This window comes from Castor canadensis, chromosome 1 (assembly GCF_047511655.1).
Source record: "Castor canadensis chromosome 1, mCasCan1.hap1v2, whole genome shotgun sequence".
NCBI classification, from domain to species: Eukaryota; Metazoa; Chordata; class Mammalia; order Rodentia; family Castoridae; genus Castor; species Castor canadensis.
Genome location: NC_133386.1, coordinates 156,320,294 through 156,341,380, shown reverse-complemented (window position 1 = coordinate 156,341,380; position 21,087 = coordinate 156,320,294). Strand labels below are relative to the sequence as shown.

General features: G+C 38.2%; 1 protein-coding gene across 2 annotated transcripts in view; it reads left to right on the top strand.

Moving 5' to 3' along the window:
- Window positions 1-19,957, top strand: part of Hps5 (HPS5 biogenesis of lysosomal organelles complex 2 subunit 2) — a 35,248-nt gene extending 15,291 nt beyond the window's left edge. For both annotated transcript variants that reach the window (XM_074042721.1, XM_074042731.1), the window contains exons 10-23: window positions 330-508; window positions 1,256-1,414; window positions 2,383-2,569; window positions 3,256-3,379; window positions 4,237-4,386; window positions 4,883-4,960; window positions 5,214-5,791; window positions 9,143-9,263; window positions 9,471-9,626; window positions 10,466-10,585; window positions 11,645-11,758; window positions 13,042-13,148; window positions 15,899-16,169; window positions 19,228-19,957. In XM_074042721.1, coding sequence (XP_073898822.1) covers window positions 330-508; window positions 1,256-1,414; window positions 2,383-2,569; window positions 3,256-3,379; window positions 4,237-4,386; window positions 4,883-4,960; window positions 5,214-5,791; window positions 9,143-9,263; window positions 9,471-9,626; window positions 10,466-10,585; window positions 11,645-11,758; window positions 13,042-13,148; window positions 15,899-16,169; window positions 19,228-19,288 — 2,405 coding nt within the window. In that variant the 3' untranslated portion in view covers window positions 19,289-19,957. The remainder of the gene's footprint in view (window positions 1-329; window positions 509-1,255; window positions 1,415-2,382; window positions 2,570-3,255; window positions 3,380-4,236; window positions 4,387-4,882; window positions 4,961-5,213; window positions 5,792-9,142; window positions 9,264-9,470; window positions 9,627-10,465; window positions 10,586-11,644; window positions 11,759-13,041; window positions 13,149-15,898; window positions 16,170-19,227) is intronic.
- The last annotated feature ends 1,130 nt before the right edge of the window (window positions 19,958-21,087 follow it).

Below are 21,087 nucleotides of genomic sequence, written 5' to 3'. Positions count from 1 at the left end.
TTAAAGTCCATTCATTAAGCATCAGGTTATAAATCTCGGGAACATTACCCTCTTTTACACTCCCATCTCCTTTCCATAGAAAACAGTATTTTAAACATAGGATTTTAGACCAGAGAGATGTGGTTCTTTCTCTGTATCTTTTATTCCTGATCTTTGTAGAATAGTGTCTAAAATATGTTTTCTTCATTGAAATACAAGTATAAAGGTAGAGATGAAATTCAGTGAAGCCAAACCTTATATGAAAATTTATTAGAATAATTTCAATTCTTACAAAAATGAAAAAGGGGTACTTAGTTAACATCCTGTGTGTTACCCTGCGTTTTTTCTAGATATTCAGGATGTGGCTGTCTGCAAGAATGAGCTGTTCTGTTTGCATCAAAATGGGAAAGTCTCACATCTCTCCTTGTTGTCAGTGGAGCGCTGTGTGGAACGCCTGCTAAGGAGAGGGCTGTGGGACCTGGCTGCTCGCACCTGCTGTCTATTCCAAAATTCTATCATTGCCAGCAGAGTGAGTCAGAGCTTGCTTGGAAATGTTCATTATGTGTTATTTAAACCATCCTAGCTTGCAGGATTGTGTTACAAAGTTGCTTATTTCTATTAGCACTTCTCTGTAACCTACAGATACAGCAATAACTCCCCAAAGAAAGCGTGGCAGATACGTCTAGGAGTGAGTGGAGGGTAATAAAGAGGTTATACTTTCTATTTTTTAAGAAAATACCAAATTTACTCACAAATTTATTTGAATTTCAGAGCTTGTTTTTAAGGAGGATGATTCTGTATACAGTGACTCTTAATTAAATTCTTAATTCCTACCCAGGCATCAGTGGCTCACTCCTATAATCCTAGCTACTCAGGAGGCGGTGATCAGAAGGATTGAAGTTTGAAACCATACTGGGCAAATAGTTCCTAGAGACCCTATCTCGAAAAACCCTTCAGAAAAATAGGGTTGATGGAGTGGCTCAAGCCCTGAGTTCAAGCCCTGGTACCACTAAAAAAAAAAAAAAAAAAATTCTTAAGATAATTCTGATTATTACTATTATTATTCTTTTGCTTGTTTACTAAGCCTTTATTTTTTTTTTTTCCACTTGTTTTCTACACCATTTAATATATAATGAAACACAAACTATCTACTAAGCCTTTATAAAACACCTGTGAAGGTTTATTCTGTGTTAGACCCTTTTCAACATTTTGGCCATTTGAATATACATTTACTTACACTAAATATTCCCTTGGGTTTTTCTTATCCTTTATTCAGGCAAGAAAAACTTTGTCCGTAGATAAATTGGAGCATTTGAAATCTCAGCTGGACTTTGCAATCAATAGTGATCTAATTTCTAAACTGGATGAATTGATCTTAAAATTTGAACCTTTGGATTCAGCTTGCAGTAGTAGGAGAAGTTCTATTTCATCACATGTAAGTATTCTCATTTTGAAGGGTTTTTGTTATAGAGTAAGATTGCTTTACCTTAGACTACTTGTTTATCCCTAGGAACCCAAATCTTGTCTTCTTTTCCATGTAGTACTTTTTTTTGTTTGTTTTAGAGAAAGGGTGTTAGTCAGTTTTCCATCACAGTGACAAAATACCTGATATAAACACCTTATAAGGAAGAAAGTTTTGCTTTGGATCATGTTCTCAGAAGTCTTGATCCATGGTTGTTTGGTATTGTTGCTTTGAGCCTTTAGCAAGACAGACCATCATGCAGGGAGCACATGATAAAGCAAACTGCTCACCTCATGGCAGCCAAGAGAAAAGAGATATACAGGAAGGGGCTGGAATTCTATTATCACCTTCAGGGGTGTGCCCCAATAACCTAACTTCCTTCCACCAGCCCTGCATCCTAAAGGTTTCACCACCTGCCAATAGTGCCATTGGTCGGGGGCTAAGCTTTCAATACCTGGGCCTTTAGGGAGGCATTTGAGATCCAGACTATAGCAGAATGACTTTCTTTCAGCTATTGGACAACCATTTGAAACTCAGGTGTTTCTTGAAGCTCTGTTTTGTTTTGTCATTGCTCATCATTTCCTATTCCCAAGTGTACCTCATATAGCCTCCAACATGTTAGTTTGCTCCTGATTGGTGATTTCAGATGCTTCATGCTAATTTGAATCTCAGTGCAGCTCAGGTTTGTCCAATGTTATCCCCTTCTCAGTGCCATGCTTTATGAAGACAAGCTGGAGAAACAATGGCAATACGATGCCACTAGCACACTTGAAACTCCCAGGGGCTAAGTGCTAAGACGTTTTTCACCACTGTGTTCTAATAAGCTGTAATCTTGTTACTGAATTCCCACATTAGTGTTGGTGTTTCTCTGACAAGGCTATTTTGTGCTATAAAGGAGAACTTTGATTTTTTAATTCTGTTGGAATTCCTTTCATTTTTAGGAAAGTTTTAGCATCTTGGACTCTGGTATTTATCGTATCATTAGTAGTAGAAGAGGCAGTCAGTCAGAGGAAGACTCTTGCTCCCTTCATAGCCAGACCTTCTCAGAAGACGAGAGACTTAAAGAATTCAGTTCCCATCAAGACGAGGCCCGGCCGGATCAGGGCTGTGGCCCACATGGCAGTGAAGGTGATGAACATGTCTTTTGTCGGTTGCTGGTGAGAAGCAACTGTTTTCTGTGAGCTCTTGTTGCCAGGATTATCTTGTGCATAGAGGTTCTATGAGTGAATAATTTTAGCATGTTGATCGACTTTATACACACATTTGTAGATCTGCTCACTACTAGGAGGGTTTATGTTCAGGTGGTTTTTTGGGTTTTTTTCCTACCTCATGTTTGGACTAACATTGATAAAGTGCCTAATTTTGGTAATGCATCAAAATGCTGGGAAAGTTAAGGAAGAAGATCATTAATCCAAACAATGGAAAGATTTTATCCTTACTAACCAAATTATTTTCCATCAGGAATGAAAAGTTGCTACAGTTTTTGAGGGCCATTACCTTCCTTTTTGATGTTCCAGTACTCCTGTGACTGCACTGTTGAGAAGATATTAATAGGGAGTCTAAGCTTCCTTTTAGACTTGTGGGGATTCAGGATTAGTAGGCAAATGAAGGTACCTGCCTAAGTGTTTTATGTGGACCATCCCATGCATTTTGTAAACTTGTGTTCATACACATCTGTATCTGAGTCAGTAGTGATTTCAGTATTGAATCCTTTATTTCCTTCGGTTTATTCACTTCAGAATTTGTTCATATTAAAAAAAAAACCCTTCCTTGTAATTATATTTTGTTTCCTCCCCCACCATTCTATTCATTAGACAATGTTTCTCATGGTCCAGTGACGTTCGAGACAGATAAGAATGAAACTTTTCTCCCCTTTGGCATTCCATTATCATTTCGTTCTCCATCTCCTCTTGTGTCTCTTCAAGCTGTCAAAGAAAGGTAAATCAATTAGTATGGCCATTTAATTCCATTTCTGATTTTTACTTCGTCATATTAGTACTTTGTGCTGAGAATAGAAAGGCTTTTTAAATGAGAAAAGAAAGTCTCTAAGTTATTGCTCTTTGAGCCTATTAAAGTAAAGCTATTAGTTCTCATTTCAACCTTGGGAAACTGAGCTTTCCTCTTTTAGAGCTGAGTATTTTAGTTGTTGTAGGTGTGGCCCCCTTTCCCAGACAGACCAAAGATTTTAATATCAGTTTTTTCCTCATCCCTGGTGGGAACAGTTTCCATGTATCATAAGTTATTTCTTAATTCTTTCTCCATTTCGGGTCCAAATTGGAGATTTTTTAGAATTCTTTCTACTTACTGTAAGGAACCAGTATTGGCATTGATTGTAAGAGAGAAGACTTTCTGTTAGGTACTTAACTGTTTACTAGAGTCTTACTGGATATAAATTTTGATTGTCTAGAGGAGTATATTGTGAATAGTTGGGAGCTAAGTTTCATGAAAAAATTCTTCGTATTCTCTGACCAGGACGGGACTGATGATCAGATGGCTTTATTTGCCTAAATTCATTGAAGCATTATAGACATGAGAAGTTAAAGACCTTTTTAGCACTGAGTTATTAGTTTCTCAGGGAAGTTTCCTAAACAGAGTAAGTCATTATATTGTAAGTTTTATGTAGGATTACATGAAATATGTGCTTGATTAGAGAAGTAGCCATAAACAGAATTTTTAAGTCCACACTGACTTCCTAGGCCTACAAGAAAGATGGAAAAGTCAGGTACTGAATATTTCATTCTTGGTAGTAATGAGATTTTTTTTTTAATGTTAGTTTTTTGGTATTTGATTTCCAGTGTTTCTAGTTTTGTGCGTAAAACTACAGAGAAGATTGGTACACTACACACAAGCCCTGAACTAAAAGAGAGACCAGAACCCAGGGATGAAGACCAGTCATGTGAAGAGGAAGTGAGTTCAGTTACCTGCCCAAAGGAAGAAGACACCAAGTGAGCCCTTAGTATGAATCTGTACAAATGCTAGGGGAACTGGTTGTCAGCTTGAAGAAAGCCACAGAATATTCTGTTGGAGAAATCACATGTATGACCCTGTTCATGAAGACTGTGTAGCTCGTACATATTGTGAATTCCCAAAGTTTTAAAGAATCATATCAAATCGAGTCTATTGAGAAAGTTTCAATTTAGGGTCTCTTCTATCTTTCCTGGAACTGGGCTGTACCCATCCCCATAATCTCATCAGATTTCTGGACTGTTGGAAGTGTGACTTAGAGAAGTTCATTGATATTCTGGCCTATAAGATAGATCTAGATTGTGCTATTGCTTGATGAGTCAAGAGGGAATATTTGATAAAGGTAATGAAAAAAGGGAAATGTAACGTGAAGGACAAAATTTGCCACTTAGTAAGGATGTATAGATATTTTTCTAAGAAAGCTCCTATCCCCTCTAACTCTTGTGAATATTATTTTTATTTTTCCTACTTTTCTAGGGGGAAAAAAGAGGTAACTAGTCAACTGCCAGAAGAAGACAGGTTCCAAGAGCTCACATTAGCAACAGCGGAAGCAATGTGAGTGTGGATGAAAGTCTTATAGTGAATGGGGATGGCTTAGGTGGTCATAAGTAGTGGTCCTGAGTGGTCTTGAGTTAGCCTCATTTGCAGTTGAAACTCAAGTATTAGTAACATACTGCAAAGTCAGGGTTCTCTGTTTTGTTATCTGGCTGAGATAATTATTATTCATAGTTCAAAAGTAACATTTATACTAAATTTGTTTTTAAAAAATATACAAAACATAAATTTCATACTCATCCCTTTTGTGTAGGACCAAGCTGCTGGACCCTCTCGTTTTATTTGAACCCAAGTCACTGAGAATGGTTTTACAGGAGTGGCTTTCACAGTTAGAAGAATCATTTGCTATGAAGGACTTTGCAGGCATTTCAGATACTGGCAATTCACCAGTGAAATCAAACCAGGATGTGCTTCTGCTTTGTGAGTCAAAAAAGGAAACAAAAGATGAAGATAATGAAAAAGAAAAAAGGGACTCTTTAGGAACTGAAGAAACTCTTGGCCAAATAGCATGTGACTCTGTAAGTAGTCTGAGGGAGTCCTCAGGTGACTTTTTTCGAGTATGTTCTCCATACACCATAGCAAACAGTCTTCAGAAGGATCTGGCTGAATTGACAACATTGTGTTTGGAACTGAATGTATTGAATTCCACGATCCAAAGTACAAGTGAACATGTGGACCACGCATTACAACAGGTTTCTTCTGAAATCCTGGCTTGTCAGTTCCTAAAGAAGTATTTTTTTCTTCTGGACTTGAAAAGAGCAAAAGAGAGTATCAAACTTAGTTATGCTAAGAGCCCTTGTGTTTGGGAGACTTTTATTAAAGGATTGAAAGGTAATAATCAGACTGCCTTATCAAAGATGGGTATTAACATAGAGAACAGTAAAATTTTAGAATTTGGAGGCTTAAAAAAAATTAAATAGAAACATCACCTCTGTTCTGGTCAACCTTCCTGTTTTCCACTCATTTTAATTTTGATGATTTAATTTGCTACTCAATTATAAGAAATTAGTTTTATTTTTCTTACAGTCACATTCAGAAAATGATGTAACAGTGTTGCAACAGTTGGGGGTAAAATAAAATGTTTATAAGTCTGATATATAAAAGCAAGAAAATGGGAAATAACATATGGCACACATTGAGTATACCATGTACTGAGTACATCAGATTTTGAATATACCACATATCGAGTACAGCATGGGCATTATCTCACTGCACCCTTACAGCAATCCTTAGATTAGATAGTGCTATTCCATTTTATAGATGAGGAAACTGAGGCACAGAGATACTAGTTGTGAAGGCTAAACTGCTGTAATGTCTCATACTGCAATAACTCAGATACAGTAATTTATTTCTTGGTCATATAACAGTCCACACAGTATGTGTTCCAGGTCAATGGGCAGCTTTCTTCCATGTGGTAATTTAGCATTTCAAGGACTTGTGACTGAGGATAGCTTGCTTTGTCCAAGGGAAAACATGTGGAACATGTCCTTGACAGGTCTGACCTGGCAGTGGCTTATCTCTCTTCTGTTCTCATTTTTTTGGTGAGAATTCTTTTATATAGTACTACTGAACAGCAGAGGAAGCTGGGAAATGTAACCTGTTTATATGTCCAGGAAGAAGAGATGAATGTGGGTGAGGAGCTTGTGTGCTGCCTTAAAGACTGGTGCACACCCAGCACTGTCAACCAGATGTGATTGAAGGTCATGCTATTTCTCATCCTGATATCAAAACCTGCTCTCATACCCTAATGACCATGTGTTTCTCTTTCTATTATTTTTGAAGAGGTGAATTTTCTTCCATCAGAATTCTTCTCAAGGGCTGGGCATGGTGGCTTACATCTTTAATCCCACCTACTGAGGAATTGGAGGCAGAGATTGGGAGGATCAAGGTTTGAGACCAGCCAGTGCAAAAAGTTAGCTCCCATCTCAACAAAAAGCTGGGTGTGGTGGTGTGCACCTGTCATACTAGTAACTTGGAAGGCATAGGTAGGATCACAGTCTAGGCCAGTCTGAGGAAAAAGCGTGAGATCCTGGGAAGTAGTAGAGCACCTGCCTGGTAAGCACAAGGACCAAAGTTTAACCACCAGATGAGCCAAAAAAAAAAAAATTCTGCTTGAATAGCAGGTGCCATGTTTGCAATAATTGATTTAGATTTTAAGCGGACTACTTCTTCATTACCAAAAGTGACTTGTCACAGGTGGACACAACACACTTTTATATTATCTGACTTAAAGATCTTTTAGATCCTCTAGAGGGCTGGTGGCAAGTGGTAGAGAGGGCTTGCTTAGCAAGCATGAGGCCCTGACTTCAAACCCCATTATTGCCAAAGAAAAGAAAAGAAAGAAAAAGAAATTCTTAGATCCTCCTCTAGAAATGTATATCTATTTTTACAATTCTGTTTCAATTAATATATAGCAGTTTAAAAGCACAGATGATTTTAGATTCTTTTTCTGAGTTGGGGTAGATTTTTACATTAAATAAGAAGCAAGTTATTTCTCTTCAAATAGGTTGAAGTTTGTTGAGTCTGTATCTTGTTACGTGGTCATTCCCAGGCCTGGCACAGAACAGCAGAAGAGTCTGAGTCAGCTGGAGAGGGCTGGTTGCTGTGTACCCTTGGAGACACTGTAGATCCTTGCTTGAATTTAGGTGGATAGGTCTGGCTTAGCTCTACCCAGGCCTGAAGTTTCCCTCCAGCTCTAAATCTTGGCCTCCTCCTTTGAATTCCTATAAGTATCAAATGTGAAACAATAAGACTCGGGAAAAAAAAATGACTTAAAATATAGATATATCAGAAACTGGAAGGGAAGTTTTTTTTGACAGTATTGGGTTTTAAGTTTACTTACTTATTTTTGTGGGGCTGGGGTTTGAACTCAGGGCTTTGTGCTTGTTAGGCAGGTGCTTTTATCACCTGAGCCACACCCCTGTTCTTTTTGCTCAAATTATTTTTCTGGATAGGATCTGGGGTGGGAGTGTTTTTGCCTGGGGCTGGCCTTAACCCTGATTCTCTTACCTATACCTCCCAGTAGCTGGGATTACAAGTATGACCCAACATGCCCAGTTTGTTGGTTGAGATGGGGGTCTTACTAACTTTTTGCCCAGACTGACCTCAAACCAGGATCCTCTGATGCTCTTTCTCCTAAGTAGCTAGGATTACAGTTGTGCACCACCATGCACAGCCCAAAGATTGGCTTTTTAGAAATGACCAGACCCCATTATGATGTTGTAATTATAGAAGACAGCTTTGAAACTTTGGCCTTTGTCTTCAGAGCCATTTGAAAACTACTTGAAAAAAACCTCATTTTACTTAAGATTCATACCTTTAAAAAAGAAAAAACAGCAATAGTTTTAACTGGTCTGTCACTCACTTCATTCACCAGACTTGTATTTAAATGAATTTTGGTGTTCCCTAAGTTAGATCTTCCTTAGGAAAGCGAATATGTGCTGTACTATTACTTTAAAAAACAAGTCAAATATTTTAAAACTCATTTCATTGAGATTAATAAAGTATAAATTCTAAAATATGAAATACAGGAACTAGTCCTAGGAAAAAACTAAGCAGTTTGGCATTATGGTAGAGAGTGTTCTGTTTGTCATCTGTCTCTCTCTCTTTCTCTCTCTGTCTATATATGTATATACATATACATATATGTATGTACACACATATACACACACACATATATATGGTAAACATATGTAGCCTCAGAGACTCATTTTTCAAGAATAGTAGTCATTTTATGTTCACTATGTCTTCCTTTGTTTTTATAAAAATTTCAATGTTTTTCCGAAGCGTGGTGGCACATGCCTATGATTCCAGCACTCAGGAGGCTGAGATGAGGATTGCAAGTTCAGGGGCAACTTGGACTACATAATGAGTTCCAGGACAGCTTGGGCTATATAACAAGACCCTGCCTGAAAAAAAACAAAAACAAAAAAAGGAACCACAATGACAAACAGTAAAAAAAAAAAGAAAAGATTTGTTTTTTCAATGTGCCTTAGCTTCCAATTTGATTTTAAGGTCTTTGAAAGGAGAGATTACATCTTTTTTTTTGGTCTTTCTTACAGTGCTTAACAAATACTGGTCCTTACAGTAGGTGGATGACTGATGATTGTTGAAAGAATGTATTCATGAATTGAATATTTGCTTCTAAGAGATGAAGGGAAAAGGATGTGCTTTATTTTTCAGAAATGGCAAGTTCCAATCCTTCATATATGGAGATGGAAGAAGGAGACCTACCCACGAGATTAAAGTTATTTGATGACTTGATTCTTTTTGATAGTCCTCTGTTGATTGCTTATGCTAGCCGGTAGGTTTTCCTTTGTGTTCTTTACAGCAATTAAGATACATCATTTTCTTGCGTCTTAGTCTTAGTCTTAGTTTCTAAAGTTTTACTCATTTGCAAATTGAGCAGCTTATTAGTATATTCATTTTCATTTTTAATAAGTACTTACTATAAGGAGGTTATATCAGCTCCCTGAAATTGGAGCCTGATGTCTTCTGTTTTTCAATGCAGGTTGTATGAGAAGTTTGGGGAACCTGCCCTTCGATCTTTAATCAGGTTTTATCCATCTATTTTGCCTTCGGATATTATGCAGCTTTGTCATCATCAGCCTGCTCAGTTTTTGGCCTATTTAGACAGTCTGGTGAAATCAAGGCCTGAAGATCAGCGGTGAGAAGGGAAGCCTATTTGCAGACTCTTTTTACAGGGCATTGTTTCTGTTCGTCAGCAAGTGTCAATCACATTGTTACGGTTAACCTACCTCCTGAGTGGAGGCACCTACTGCAGAAGATGATGATTCAGGCAGTCTTACACCATTCTGCCACATTTGATAGCACACACCACAAATGTGCACATACCATACTTCATCCTCTCGCCTTCTTAGGAGTACTCAGGTCATTGGTGTAAAATAAAATCCTTGATTCAGGGCTGAGGCTAACATAGATAAACTTTTTGTCTCTGCCAGTGAGTAGATCTACTCCCACTTTTTTTTTCTTTGCTAATACCCCAGCTTTTTATGGTAGATTTCAGTTCTAGCTCTTTTCTGTTTTGAGGCTGATACATCTTTTCCAGCTATCTCCATGGTGGTGAACTTGTAAACTCTAATTTAGTTATTAGACTGGCAGCTTCCTCCTTCCTTTTGTCCTCTTATCAGTTCATATTTGCTATACTTTTATTTCTCTCTCTCTCTCTCTCTCTCTCTCTCTCTCTCTCTCTCTCTCTCTCTCTCTCTCCCCCTCTCCCTCTCGCTCTCCCTCTCCCTCCCTCCCTCTCCCTGTCTCTTTCTCTCTGACCCTTATGGCTTTTTCCTTATTATCTTGGGGCTCAGTTATTCTTTTAGAAGACTATTTAATTTTCCCCAGCATTCCTAGGTATTTTGTAATAGAAGAGTTTTCAAGTTATCTCATCTATTGTATTGATATTGATCCCTTTATATTTGTACTCCCACTCTTGATATGTTTCCCCTCATAATGAACATTGGTGGTTTTTTCTTCCCATCTTTCTCTCAGATCATCCTTCCTTGAGTCCCTTCTACAACCAGAATCTTTAAGATTGGATTGGCTGCTGTTGGCAGTGTCCCACAATGCTCCACCAAGCACAAGCCTTATGGATGATGAAGGACACCCCAGGTACAGAGGAGTCCTGTTTCTGACAGCTAAGCTCTGACAATCCTTTGGAATGGAACCAGTTTATTCACATATAGCATCTGGGCTCACTTTAGCAATACCTTGGAAGAGACTGACCCAAGTGCTGGGAGTAATGACATTGAGTGTACTTCTTAGTAGTGCTGGCCATTCTTTGGGTCACAGACCCTCTGAGAATCTGATGATTCCATTTCAAAAAATTCACATTCATGCCACATTTTGTACATGACTTCATATAATTAAATTGACCTCCCTTTGACTTTTTTGTGTGTGTGGTGGGGCAGGGCTGGGGTTTGAAGTCATGGCTTTGTGCTTGCAAAGCAGGTGCTCTATTGCTTGAGTCATTTTGCTCTGATTATTTTGGAGATGGGGTCTTGTAAACTATTTGCCCAGGCTGGCCTCAAACCTTGATCCTCCTGATCTCAGTTTCCCAAGTATCTCTAGGATTACAGGCATAAGCCACCAGAACCTGGCCTACAGTTTTTTTTTTTTGTTTTGTTTTGTTTTTGAGATAGGGTCTTGCTGTGTAGCTCAGGCTGACTTCAGACTTGTAATTCTCCTGCCTTTGCCCTGTAAGTGCTGGGATTACATCTATAGCTCTTTCATAAACCTGTGTTAGAAAAAAAGCAGTATATTTGTGTTTCTTTCTAAAATGTTATCAATAGATTTCTAGACATAACCTGATTTAGTTTTTTTCAAAAAAAATAAAATTCACAAAAAATAAATAATACTTACAACAGAAATATTCCTTGTTTTCTTCCAGGGAAAACTTTTTTTTTTTTTAAATCCTCCAAAATTTATCTTATTTAGGCAAGCATTTAACCACTGAGCTACAAGTTTGGTTATTTTTTTGTTTTTTTTTGTTTTTAACAAATAGGTTATAAGAAAAGTACTATTTATAATTTTTCAAAAACTAAATAGAAATCTTTGGAAAATACAATAATAGTTGATATAATTAAACTGTAGTCTTACCTATTAGATGGCTACTAAACACTTTCTGAGGTTATTTCCTGTCTCATTTACCGACACTTTTTCATTTCACAGGTCTCATTCACACTTGATTTCCTGGGGTTACAGTGAACTTATCCTTCATCTAATTAAACTTCCTGCAGATTTTACAACCAAAGAGAAAATGACTGACATCTGTAGGTCTTGTGGGTAAGGGAGAATTTTCATAGTTCAAATTAGAATCATTGAAGTTAAGAGCCTGAATTGATATGTTTAATTACTTGGGATTTCAATTTGCTAATAACTAAAGGTAAAAGTATCTTTTTTGTTTTAAGTGATAGTAAATATCTTTTTCCTTTTAAATTTTGTGCATATTTTGTATGTAGGAGAGGCTGGCTCTTGCTAATTCCTCTCCACTCCTGTTCAGTAGCTAGCCCCAGTTCTCAGATCCGTAGCTGTAATTCAGCACCAGATTGTGTTACAATGGATAAAAGATTTCCAAGAAGGGAGAGATTAGAATAGTTTGGGTAGAATCCCTGGTAAAGGACTCAGAAGAAGGTGAGACTTAGAAGATAAGCCCTGAAGGCTGGGTGGGATTTGCACGTGTAAAGAAGCCAGGAGGAGGGTGGGTCAGGTGAGGGAAACAGTAAAAGCTGGGGCATGAAACACTGACATTGTTTATTTCTTGCTTCCAAGAAAGTTATTTATTGCCTCATGATGTTATCGTGGCTCTACCTGGCTCATCTTTTCGGAGAGATATTTGTCTTTTTTCCTTCATAGTCTAATTCATACAGTGGCAACTACTTGATACGTATTTGCTCACTGATGATGAGGGATGAGACTGGCCAGATGGTGGGTAATGAAATCACCTTTTATATACTTTTTGGTATGAAGATGACGTAAGGAAAGTGGAGCTTTCTGGAGACCATTTCCGGTGTCATATATGAGCTGTTGCATTAATTCAGGTAGGAGGGGATTGGTGATTAGTAGGGCAGCAGAAGGAGCACATCCAAGGGACATTGCAAAGGAAAATACATTGGAACTTGATACAGCAAATGAAGGAAGGGAAAGAGTCAAGGAGAACTTCCAAGGTTTGCAAATTTGGAGAAGAAATATGCTAATTTTGTATTGAATCTTAAAGTTTACAAAGTTTATAAAGCTTAAATGACTCGTAATTGGTGCTTGGCCTCAAATGTCTCTAGCTTTTGTTTTTTTCTTAAAGATGTAGATGGATGTCTGTCTGACAGAATTTTCTGTGATGATGGCAATGTTCTACTGCAATGTCTAGTTTGGCAACCACTAGACATATATGGCCATTAAGTGTTTGAAATACAGATAGGTCAATTGAAAAACTGACTTGTAAATTTTATTTACTCTTACTTAATTTAAATTTAAATAGCCACATGTGACTAGTGTCTACCATATTGAATAGCCTACTTTTAGACAAATTCACTGCCACTTACTCCTTTCTTCAACTTTGGTCTCTTTTAAAGTTTTTGGCCTGGATATCTTACTCTCTGTTTGGAGCTGGAGAGGAGAAGAGAGGCCTTCACCAACATTGTGTATCTGAATGATATGAGCCTGATGGAAGGGGACAATGGTGTGTAAATCTTAACTGATTACTGTTGGTTATAATAGTTTAGAAGTCTTGCCATACTTTTTTTTTTTCTTTTAGTAAGACTAGGGTTTGATCTCAGGCCTTCACACTTGCAAAGCAAGCACTCTACTGCTTGAGCCACGCCTCCAGTGCATCTCCACACTTTTCAGTAAAGAAATTTGGTGAACATTTTAATGATCATGTGTATAATTTTAGCTAGTCAAATTTGTGGGTTTTTTTTTTTTAAAACTCTGTATCCTTTGATATGTAATGAAATCTCTAATTAAAGTTTCTTTTCTAAGTTTTAGGCACTATACCTTATTTTTCACATATACTGGGCTTTTTTGTTTGTTTTGTTTTTTTGTGGTGTTGTGGTACTGTGGATTGAACCCAGGGGCTTGCCGTGCTCCACTGCTTATACCATACTGAAGCCCCTTTGTTTGTATTTTGTCTTTGAGACGGGGTCTCCCTAACCTTGCCCAGGCTGTCCTTTATCTCAAGATCTTTCTGAGTAGCTGGAGTTATACACTATCTCACCCAGCTCCTTATGCTGTTTTAAATGAGTTAACAAACTCTTGGGATAGTCACTATTATTTTCACCTTATAGATGTTACAACAGGCACAGAGGTGACAAATAAATGGTCCAGTCATATAACTAGTAAATGCTAGAGCTGGTGTTCAGACGCAGGCCTATCTCAAAACTTGTGCTGAGGTGTTTCTTACTGCAACTTATTACCTTATTATACAATCAAAAGTTGGACCTCAGGGCTGGGGATATAGTTCAGTGGTAGAACACTTACCTAGCATGTGCAAGGCCATGGAGTTCAATCCATAGCACTGCAAAAATGAATAAAAGTAAGAGCTCATTAACATGAACTTAAAGTACAGTAGCAATCATATTCCCTAAGTCTTCACAGGTATTTTGTATACTCCTTATTTCTTAAGTTTTCATCAGTTCAATAGATGACAGACAGTCAGAGGCCAGGACTTGGGCACACTGATATTTGAAGGCTGAGAATCCATCTTGCACTCAGAAAGGTGGGCTTAGCCAGTTTTGTATGTTCATCTCACTGCAGTGATTGTTGATAGCATGCTCTCAGGGTCTTTAGATCAGAAATGGAAGGACCCAGGATTCTTCACTGTAGCCTTTTTCATCTCTGTTGGCATAGAAAAGGGAAAGTTAGCACAGAACCAAGAAGCCAGTTGACAGGCAAGGGTTAGCATCAGATATTACAGTTATAGCTATAATAACTGAAATCATCTTTGTTTCTGAAATGAAACAACAGGGCTAGAATTATAGATATATATGTACTCCTAAAAAATAACCAGAAAAATTAAGATATTAATGGTTTGTGTTTTTAAAGTCATGTTATTAAAAAAAAAATCAAAAGTTGAAGAAGCATAAAGAAAATAAATACCACCTAAATTCTTCTCCATCCAGATTAAAAAAGCACTCCTTATATTTTCAGTGTAATTGTACTAATATTAAGTAGGGGTTTTATTTATTTACTGTTTTACATTTCTCCCATACATATCAATCATTTCCAGGTCCTGGTGTTTTTAGTGCCAAATATATGTCTCATAGCATCTGCTTTCTTTGATCCATTCCCGTTTCTCTGGTCTTATAACTTGCCTAGACCACTGTAGTAAACTTACATAACCTGCCTTCCGCCTTCCATTTCTGCCTGCTTCAGAGCAGCCGCTATGATTCTTCAAAACAAAAATTGAATTATGTGGGTTTCCTCCCTTAAATGCTTTGCACTGCACTCAGAATAAAATTCAGATTTTTAAGCTGGTCCTAAGAGGGGATGGGGGAAAGGGGGACAAATGACCCAAACATTATATGCACATATAAATAAAAGAAAAAAAAATGACCTTCAAAAATAAAAAAAAGCTGGTCCTCAAGACCTGGCCCTATCACCTCATCCTCACTACTTACTAATTTGATTCCTTGAAGTTGTTGGATGCAAATAGCTTATGCTTGTAATCCTAGCAATTCAGGAGACAGAGATCAGAAGGATCTCTGTTCAAAGCCAGCCTGGACAAATAGTTTTTGAGACCCTATCTCAGAAGAACCCATCACAAAAAGGGCTGTTGGAATGACTCCAGCAGTAAGAGTACCTTGCCCAGCAAGTGTGAGGCCCTGAGTTCAAATCCCATTGCCACACACACACACACACACACACAAAAAAGAAAAAATTCCCTGAACTCATCAAGGTCTTTCCTGTATCACATCATCCATGTTTCCTGTGGGAGAAATGCAGGTCCCTTGCCTGTCCAGTCCTGGTACCCTGATCCATGTTTGGGCATAATGTGGGTCACGTGCATGTGCCCTCCAAGCTTGTCTCATCTGTCAGCATTCTGCTTAGATGTCATTTCCTCATAGAGCCTTTCTCAGATCCTCCAAACAAAGTCAGCTATTTTCTCTAATGACTCCTTACTCTTTTTCCATCATGGTATGCAGCACAGTTTATAAGTATATATTTATATGTGCAAGGTCTGTCTTTTTTAGTAGACTGTAAACACTGCAAAGGTGTAGGGATTATGCCTATTTTGTCCATCATTGCCTATGCAGGAATTTTGAAGAGAATATTTATTCAACAGATATTCAAGGCTTCATGCTAAGGAGATGAGATTACATTCTTGAATGTGTTTTGTTTTGGTATTAAACTTTTCACAATTTTGACCATCTTCTATAAGTAGACAGTGTGCTAAGAGCAGTCAGAGCCAATATTGTTTCTGTGTGTATTTAGGTTGGATTCCAGAGACTGTGGAGGAATGGAAGCTTCTCCTACATCTCATACAGAGCAAGAGCTCAAGGCTGGTCCCCCAGGAGTCACTAAATGGGAACCTCAGTGATGGGCCTTCCCCCATCAGCGTGGAGAACATTGCACTCCTGTTAGCTAAGGCCATGGGCCCAGATCGGGCCTGGTCCTTGCTACAGGAATCTGGTCTGGCCCTTGAGTTGTCAGAGAAGTTTACCCGAACCTGTGATATTCTGAGGATTGTGGAGAAAAGGCAGAGGTAATGCCAGTCTTTTGTGCTCTTTATGTAGTGTGTGGAGAAGGTAGAATACCACAGACTTCCAGAGGTGGATAGGACTGTAGAGACCACCCAATCCCAATCCCAATCCCTCACTAATAGATGTGGAGACTGACACTCATCTGGTGATCAAGATGATTAAGGGAAGGAGGCTAACATAATATTTTATTCATAATCATGACCAAGACACTGTTTAGTTTAATACAAGTGTCCAAATAAGATACACTCAATTCTTTAATAATATTTTGGAAAACTGGGTGCCAGTGGCTCATCCCTATAATCCTACCTACTCAGGAGGCAGAGAGCAGGAGGATCGTGGTTCAAAGCCAGCCCAGGCAAATAGTTCACAAGACCCTATCTCGAAAAAACCCATCACAAGAAGAAGGGCTGGTGGAGTGACTCAAGGTATAAGCCCTGAGTTCAAACCCCAGCGCTGCAAAAAAATAGTTTTTTGATACCAGATAATTAATTGTCTTAGTCAGTTTTTTTCTTTTTATAATTTATGATATGTGTATAAAATAGCACATAACAAGAAAGTAAGAGAGGAAAGAAAGGAAAGGAAGGGAAAGAAGAAAACAAGCCAGGCATGGCAGTGCGTGTCTGTACTCCCAGCACTTGGGAGACTGAGGCAGGAGGATCCTGAGTTTGAGACCAACCTGGGTTATAGAGAAAGAAAACAAAAATATACATAAAAGTATGCATAGCCAGGAGCCAGTGGCTCTCGCCTGTAATCCTAGCTACTCAGGAGGCAGAGATCAGGAGAATTGCAGTTCGAAGCCAGCCCAGGCAAATAGTTCACAAGACCCTATCTCAACCCATCACAAAAAAAGGGGTAGTGGATTGGCTCAAGGTATTGGCCCTGAGTTCAAACCTCAGCACCCCCAAAATAAATAAATTATACATGAACCCAGGGCCTTGTTCATGCTAGGCAAGCACTCTTCCAATGAACTATACCCCCAGCCCATTTGCTTGGTTTTTTTCAAGATAGGGTCTCACTGCTACCTTTGCATGGGGTAGCCTTAAACTCTCAATCCTCCTGCCTCTGCCTCCTAAGTAGATGGAATCACAGGCATGAGCTACCATACTAGCGCTTGAAACCATTTTAAAGTGATATTAAACATATTCACGTTGTTGCGCAACTAATCTCCAGAATTTTTCGTCTTGCAAACTGAAATGCCATAATCATTGAACAACAGTTCTTCATTCTGCCACTTCCAGCCCCTGGCAACCACCATTTTACTTTCTGTTTCTGTGAATGCAACCATTAACCAGAATCATATAGTACAAGTTGAGTACCCATATCCAAAATGTTTGGGCCAGTGTTTCAGGTTTCTGAATTTTTTGAGTTTTAAAATATTTTCCATGGACTACTGGTTAAGCATCTTTAATCCAAAAATCCAAAATCTACTTGGTCACCAGTGACTGCAATCCTAGCAACTCAGGAGGCAGAGGCGGCAGAATCAAGATTTAAAGCCAGCCCAGGCAAATAGTTCATGAGACTTTACCTCAAAAAAAAAAAAGGGCTGGAGGAGTAACTCAAGAGGTAGAGTGCCTGCCTAACAAACAGGTCCTGAGTTTAAACTCCAGTGCCACCAAAAAAAACAAAAACAAAAACAAAAAAAACCCGCAAAAACCAAAACTCCAAAATCTGAGATGTTTCAAAATTTGAAGATTCTTAAAAGTTTTAGAATTTTGGTTGAGGAATGCTTAACCTGTATTTGTCTTTCTATGACTAACTTGTTTCACTTAGCACAATATCTTTTTTTTTTTCCCCAGTACTGGGTTTGAACTCAGGGCTTCATGGTTGAGAGGCAGGTGCTCTATCACTTGAGCCATGCCTCAAGCCCTGTCTTTTTTTTTTTTTTTTTAAATTGTAAAAAATAATGGCTTTCATTGTGATGTCTTCATCTGTACTGTGTACTTTCATCACATGCACCCTCCTCATTCCCTACAACTGTCTCTTGTCCGAGTCTCCTGCTGGTCCTCCCTTCCCTCCAAATAGTCCCCTTTCTGCTTTCTTTCTTTCTTTTTTTTTAATCTAGATTCCTCATATGACAGAAAACATACTATATTTTTCTTTCTGATTCTAGCTTATTTCACTTAACATGGTGATCTCAAGTTCCATTCATATTCCTGCAAATGACAATTTCGCTGTCTTTTGTGACTGAATAAACTCCACTAGGTATCTGTACCACACTTTCTTTATGTATTCATTTGTTGATGGGCACCTAGGCTGATTCCACAACTTGGCTATGTCTTCAAGGTTCATCTATGTTGTAGCTTGTGTTAGAATTTCCTTCCTTTTTAAGGCTGAGTAATACTCCATTATGTGTATATACCACATTTCATTTATCCATTTATGTGTGAAAGGTCACTTGGATTGCTTCCACTTTGTGCTGTGTATAAATACTGCAATATACATGGGTGTACAAATATCTCTTCAAGACTCTGTTTTAATTTCTTTTGGTATATACCCGGAAGTAGAATTATATACTCTCTCTCTCTCTCTCTCTCTCTATATATATATATATACACACACACACACACACACACACACCATTTTACATTTCTACCAGCAGTGCGCAAGAGTTCACATTTCCCTGTCTTAGATAATGCTTGTGATTTTCTGTTTGTTTTTATAAGTAGCTGTCCTCATGTGTGAAACAATTTCTCATTGAGTTAAATGTGATTTGCATTTTCCTAGCCATTGGTGATGTCGAACATCCTTTCATATGCTTTGTGGCTTTTGTATATCATCTTAGGAGAAATAGCTGTTTAAGAGTTTGCCCATTTTAAAGTCACATTATTCCTTTTGTTGGAGTTCTCTCATATTCTGGATGTTAACCCTTTATCAGATATGATTTGCAAATATTTTCACCCATTCCATGGATTATCTTTTAACTCTGTTGATTTCAATCTGTGTCTTGATGTGCAAGATCAGTCAGTTTTTTGAATCCTCTTAAGTCTAGGTTTTTAAGTTTTCTCTGAAGAATGAGTGATTACAGCTAAATTTATGTGTTTCTTTTCTTTGGTATTTCAGAGCCTTGATACAAAGCATGCTTGAAAAGTGTGATCGGTTTCTGTGGTCTCAGCAGGCCTGATGGAAGATTTAGCAGGATGTGATAACATTTAGGAAAAAATGTTCCTGAGCCTTCAGGATGCATTTGTTACTGAAGAAAAGGCACCACCCAGAAGCCCTGCCACCTTATCGGGGCTATAGTTATCAGTGTCTGTACCTTGGCATTTGTGGCTCTGTGACCTCAGCACCTCTCAATCAAAGTTGGATTTTGAGAGGAGTTAGCCCTTGCTTTCTGGAATCAGAATGTGGGTGTTTACAGCTGTGTAGTATTGATTCTGAACCACAGTGTTACTGCAGAATGATTGAGGATTGGGGCTCTTCTGTTGGGACCAGAAGTATTTTGTCACATGAACATAGATAATGTTATTAACTGGAATTGAATTCTTTTTGTATTTTGTCTGGGGCAGTTTAGAAATTACTGAAATAGGACTGGGAATGTGGAATTGACATGTATAATGAAATACTAAAGATTCAAATTCAATATTTAAATGAAATTCCCCATATCTAAATTGAGCTAATTTATTTTTTTTCTTCAATTGACTAATTCATTACTGGAAATAGTTTCTGTAATCTTTTCCTAAACAGAGTAGCTCAAGAGAATCATGCACTTTTAAAAATTATTTTTGAAATGCTATAACAAAAGAAAGCTAAGTATTAATAAAGAGTATAACAAGCGCTTGTGTTATTGAAACTGTGTGACCAGATTGTCATTTGTTAGGCTCCAGTACATTTACATGGTGTGCTGTATTAGTAACAAATATAAAAGCTGGTAAACATTTTTATTTGAACAGAAAATAGACATGACATTTATTTCTGAGTGATTTTCAGGAAGGTGTGGGGAAAATTCAGTGTGGAGTAAAGTGTTGGATACATTGAAGGAGTCAACATTTTTCCATTTATATCACAGCCAGAGAACATTGACACAAATTGCTGTCATGCTCACACATGACACCTGGATATGATGTGACTGGGTATATTGAAGAGGTTGTCAGGGAAAAGAGGCTTTAAAAAGATGCTTAGAACTTTGGGAAGTGTGAAAAACCGTCCCACCAGTATCACGTGGGTTTGGCTGTTGGTTTTTGTTGAATGTGAGTCTGTAACAAGGTCAAGGGTAAGAGACCTCCACTCACTACCAGCTTTATTCATTACAGAGTGGCTAAAAGAGGGCCCAGAGGAAATCTCATGACAAGCAGACAGCTCGTCTTCCAAGGCAGACTGTCTGGGCCTGAATATCTCCTCTCACTAAAAGACCTTAGGAAAGCTACTGTGTTCCTTATGTTTTGTCTTTGCGAATTAAATGAGATAGTGTGCAACACACTGCATAGTACCTGGCATATAGAATGAGGGTGGAATGAAATGAAATTAACCTAGGGAGCATAGCCCTGTGACATAGTGAAAAGGTAGCAGTGATCAGACCCATGAAATGACTTATATGAACCATGGGGAAAAACTATTGAAATTAATCATTTCCTTGTGTGAGCCAGGGTGGTGGCACGTGCCGGAAATCCCAGCACTTTGGAAACTTTAGGAAGATTCTGAGTTCAAGCCACCCTGGGCTACATAATAAGACTGTACCTCAAATAACAAAAATTTCCTTGCATGTGTTAAATGTGTCACTGCCCCGATCAAGGCTCAAAACGTCACCCTTGCCTCTTCTCCCTCCTCTTACCTCACTTCTAACTACTAAATAAGTCCTTTCAACTCTGTATCAATGTGTTTTCCATTAGTCATTTTTCCCACTGCTACAAACTCACATTCCCATTATTTCCTGCCTAGACCAGTTAGATAGTCTTTAGTGACCTTTGAAGGTCATCCCTACTG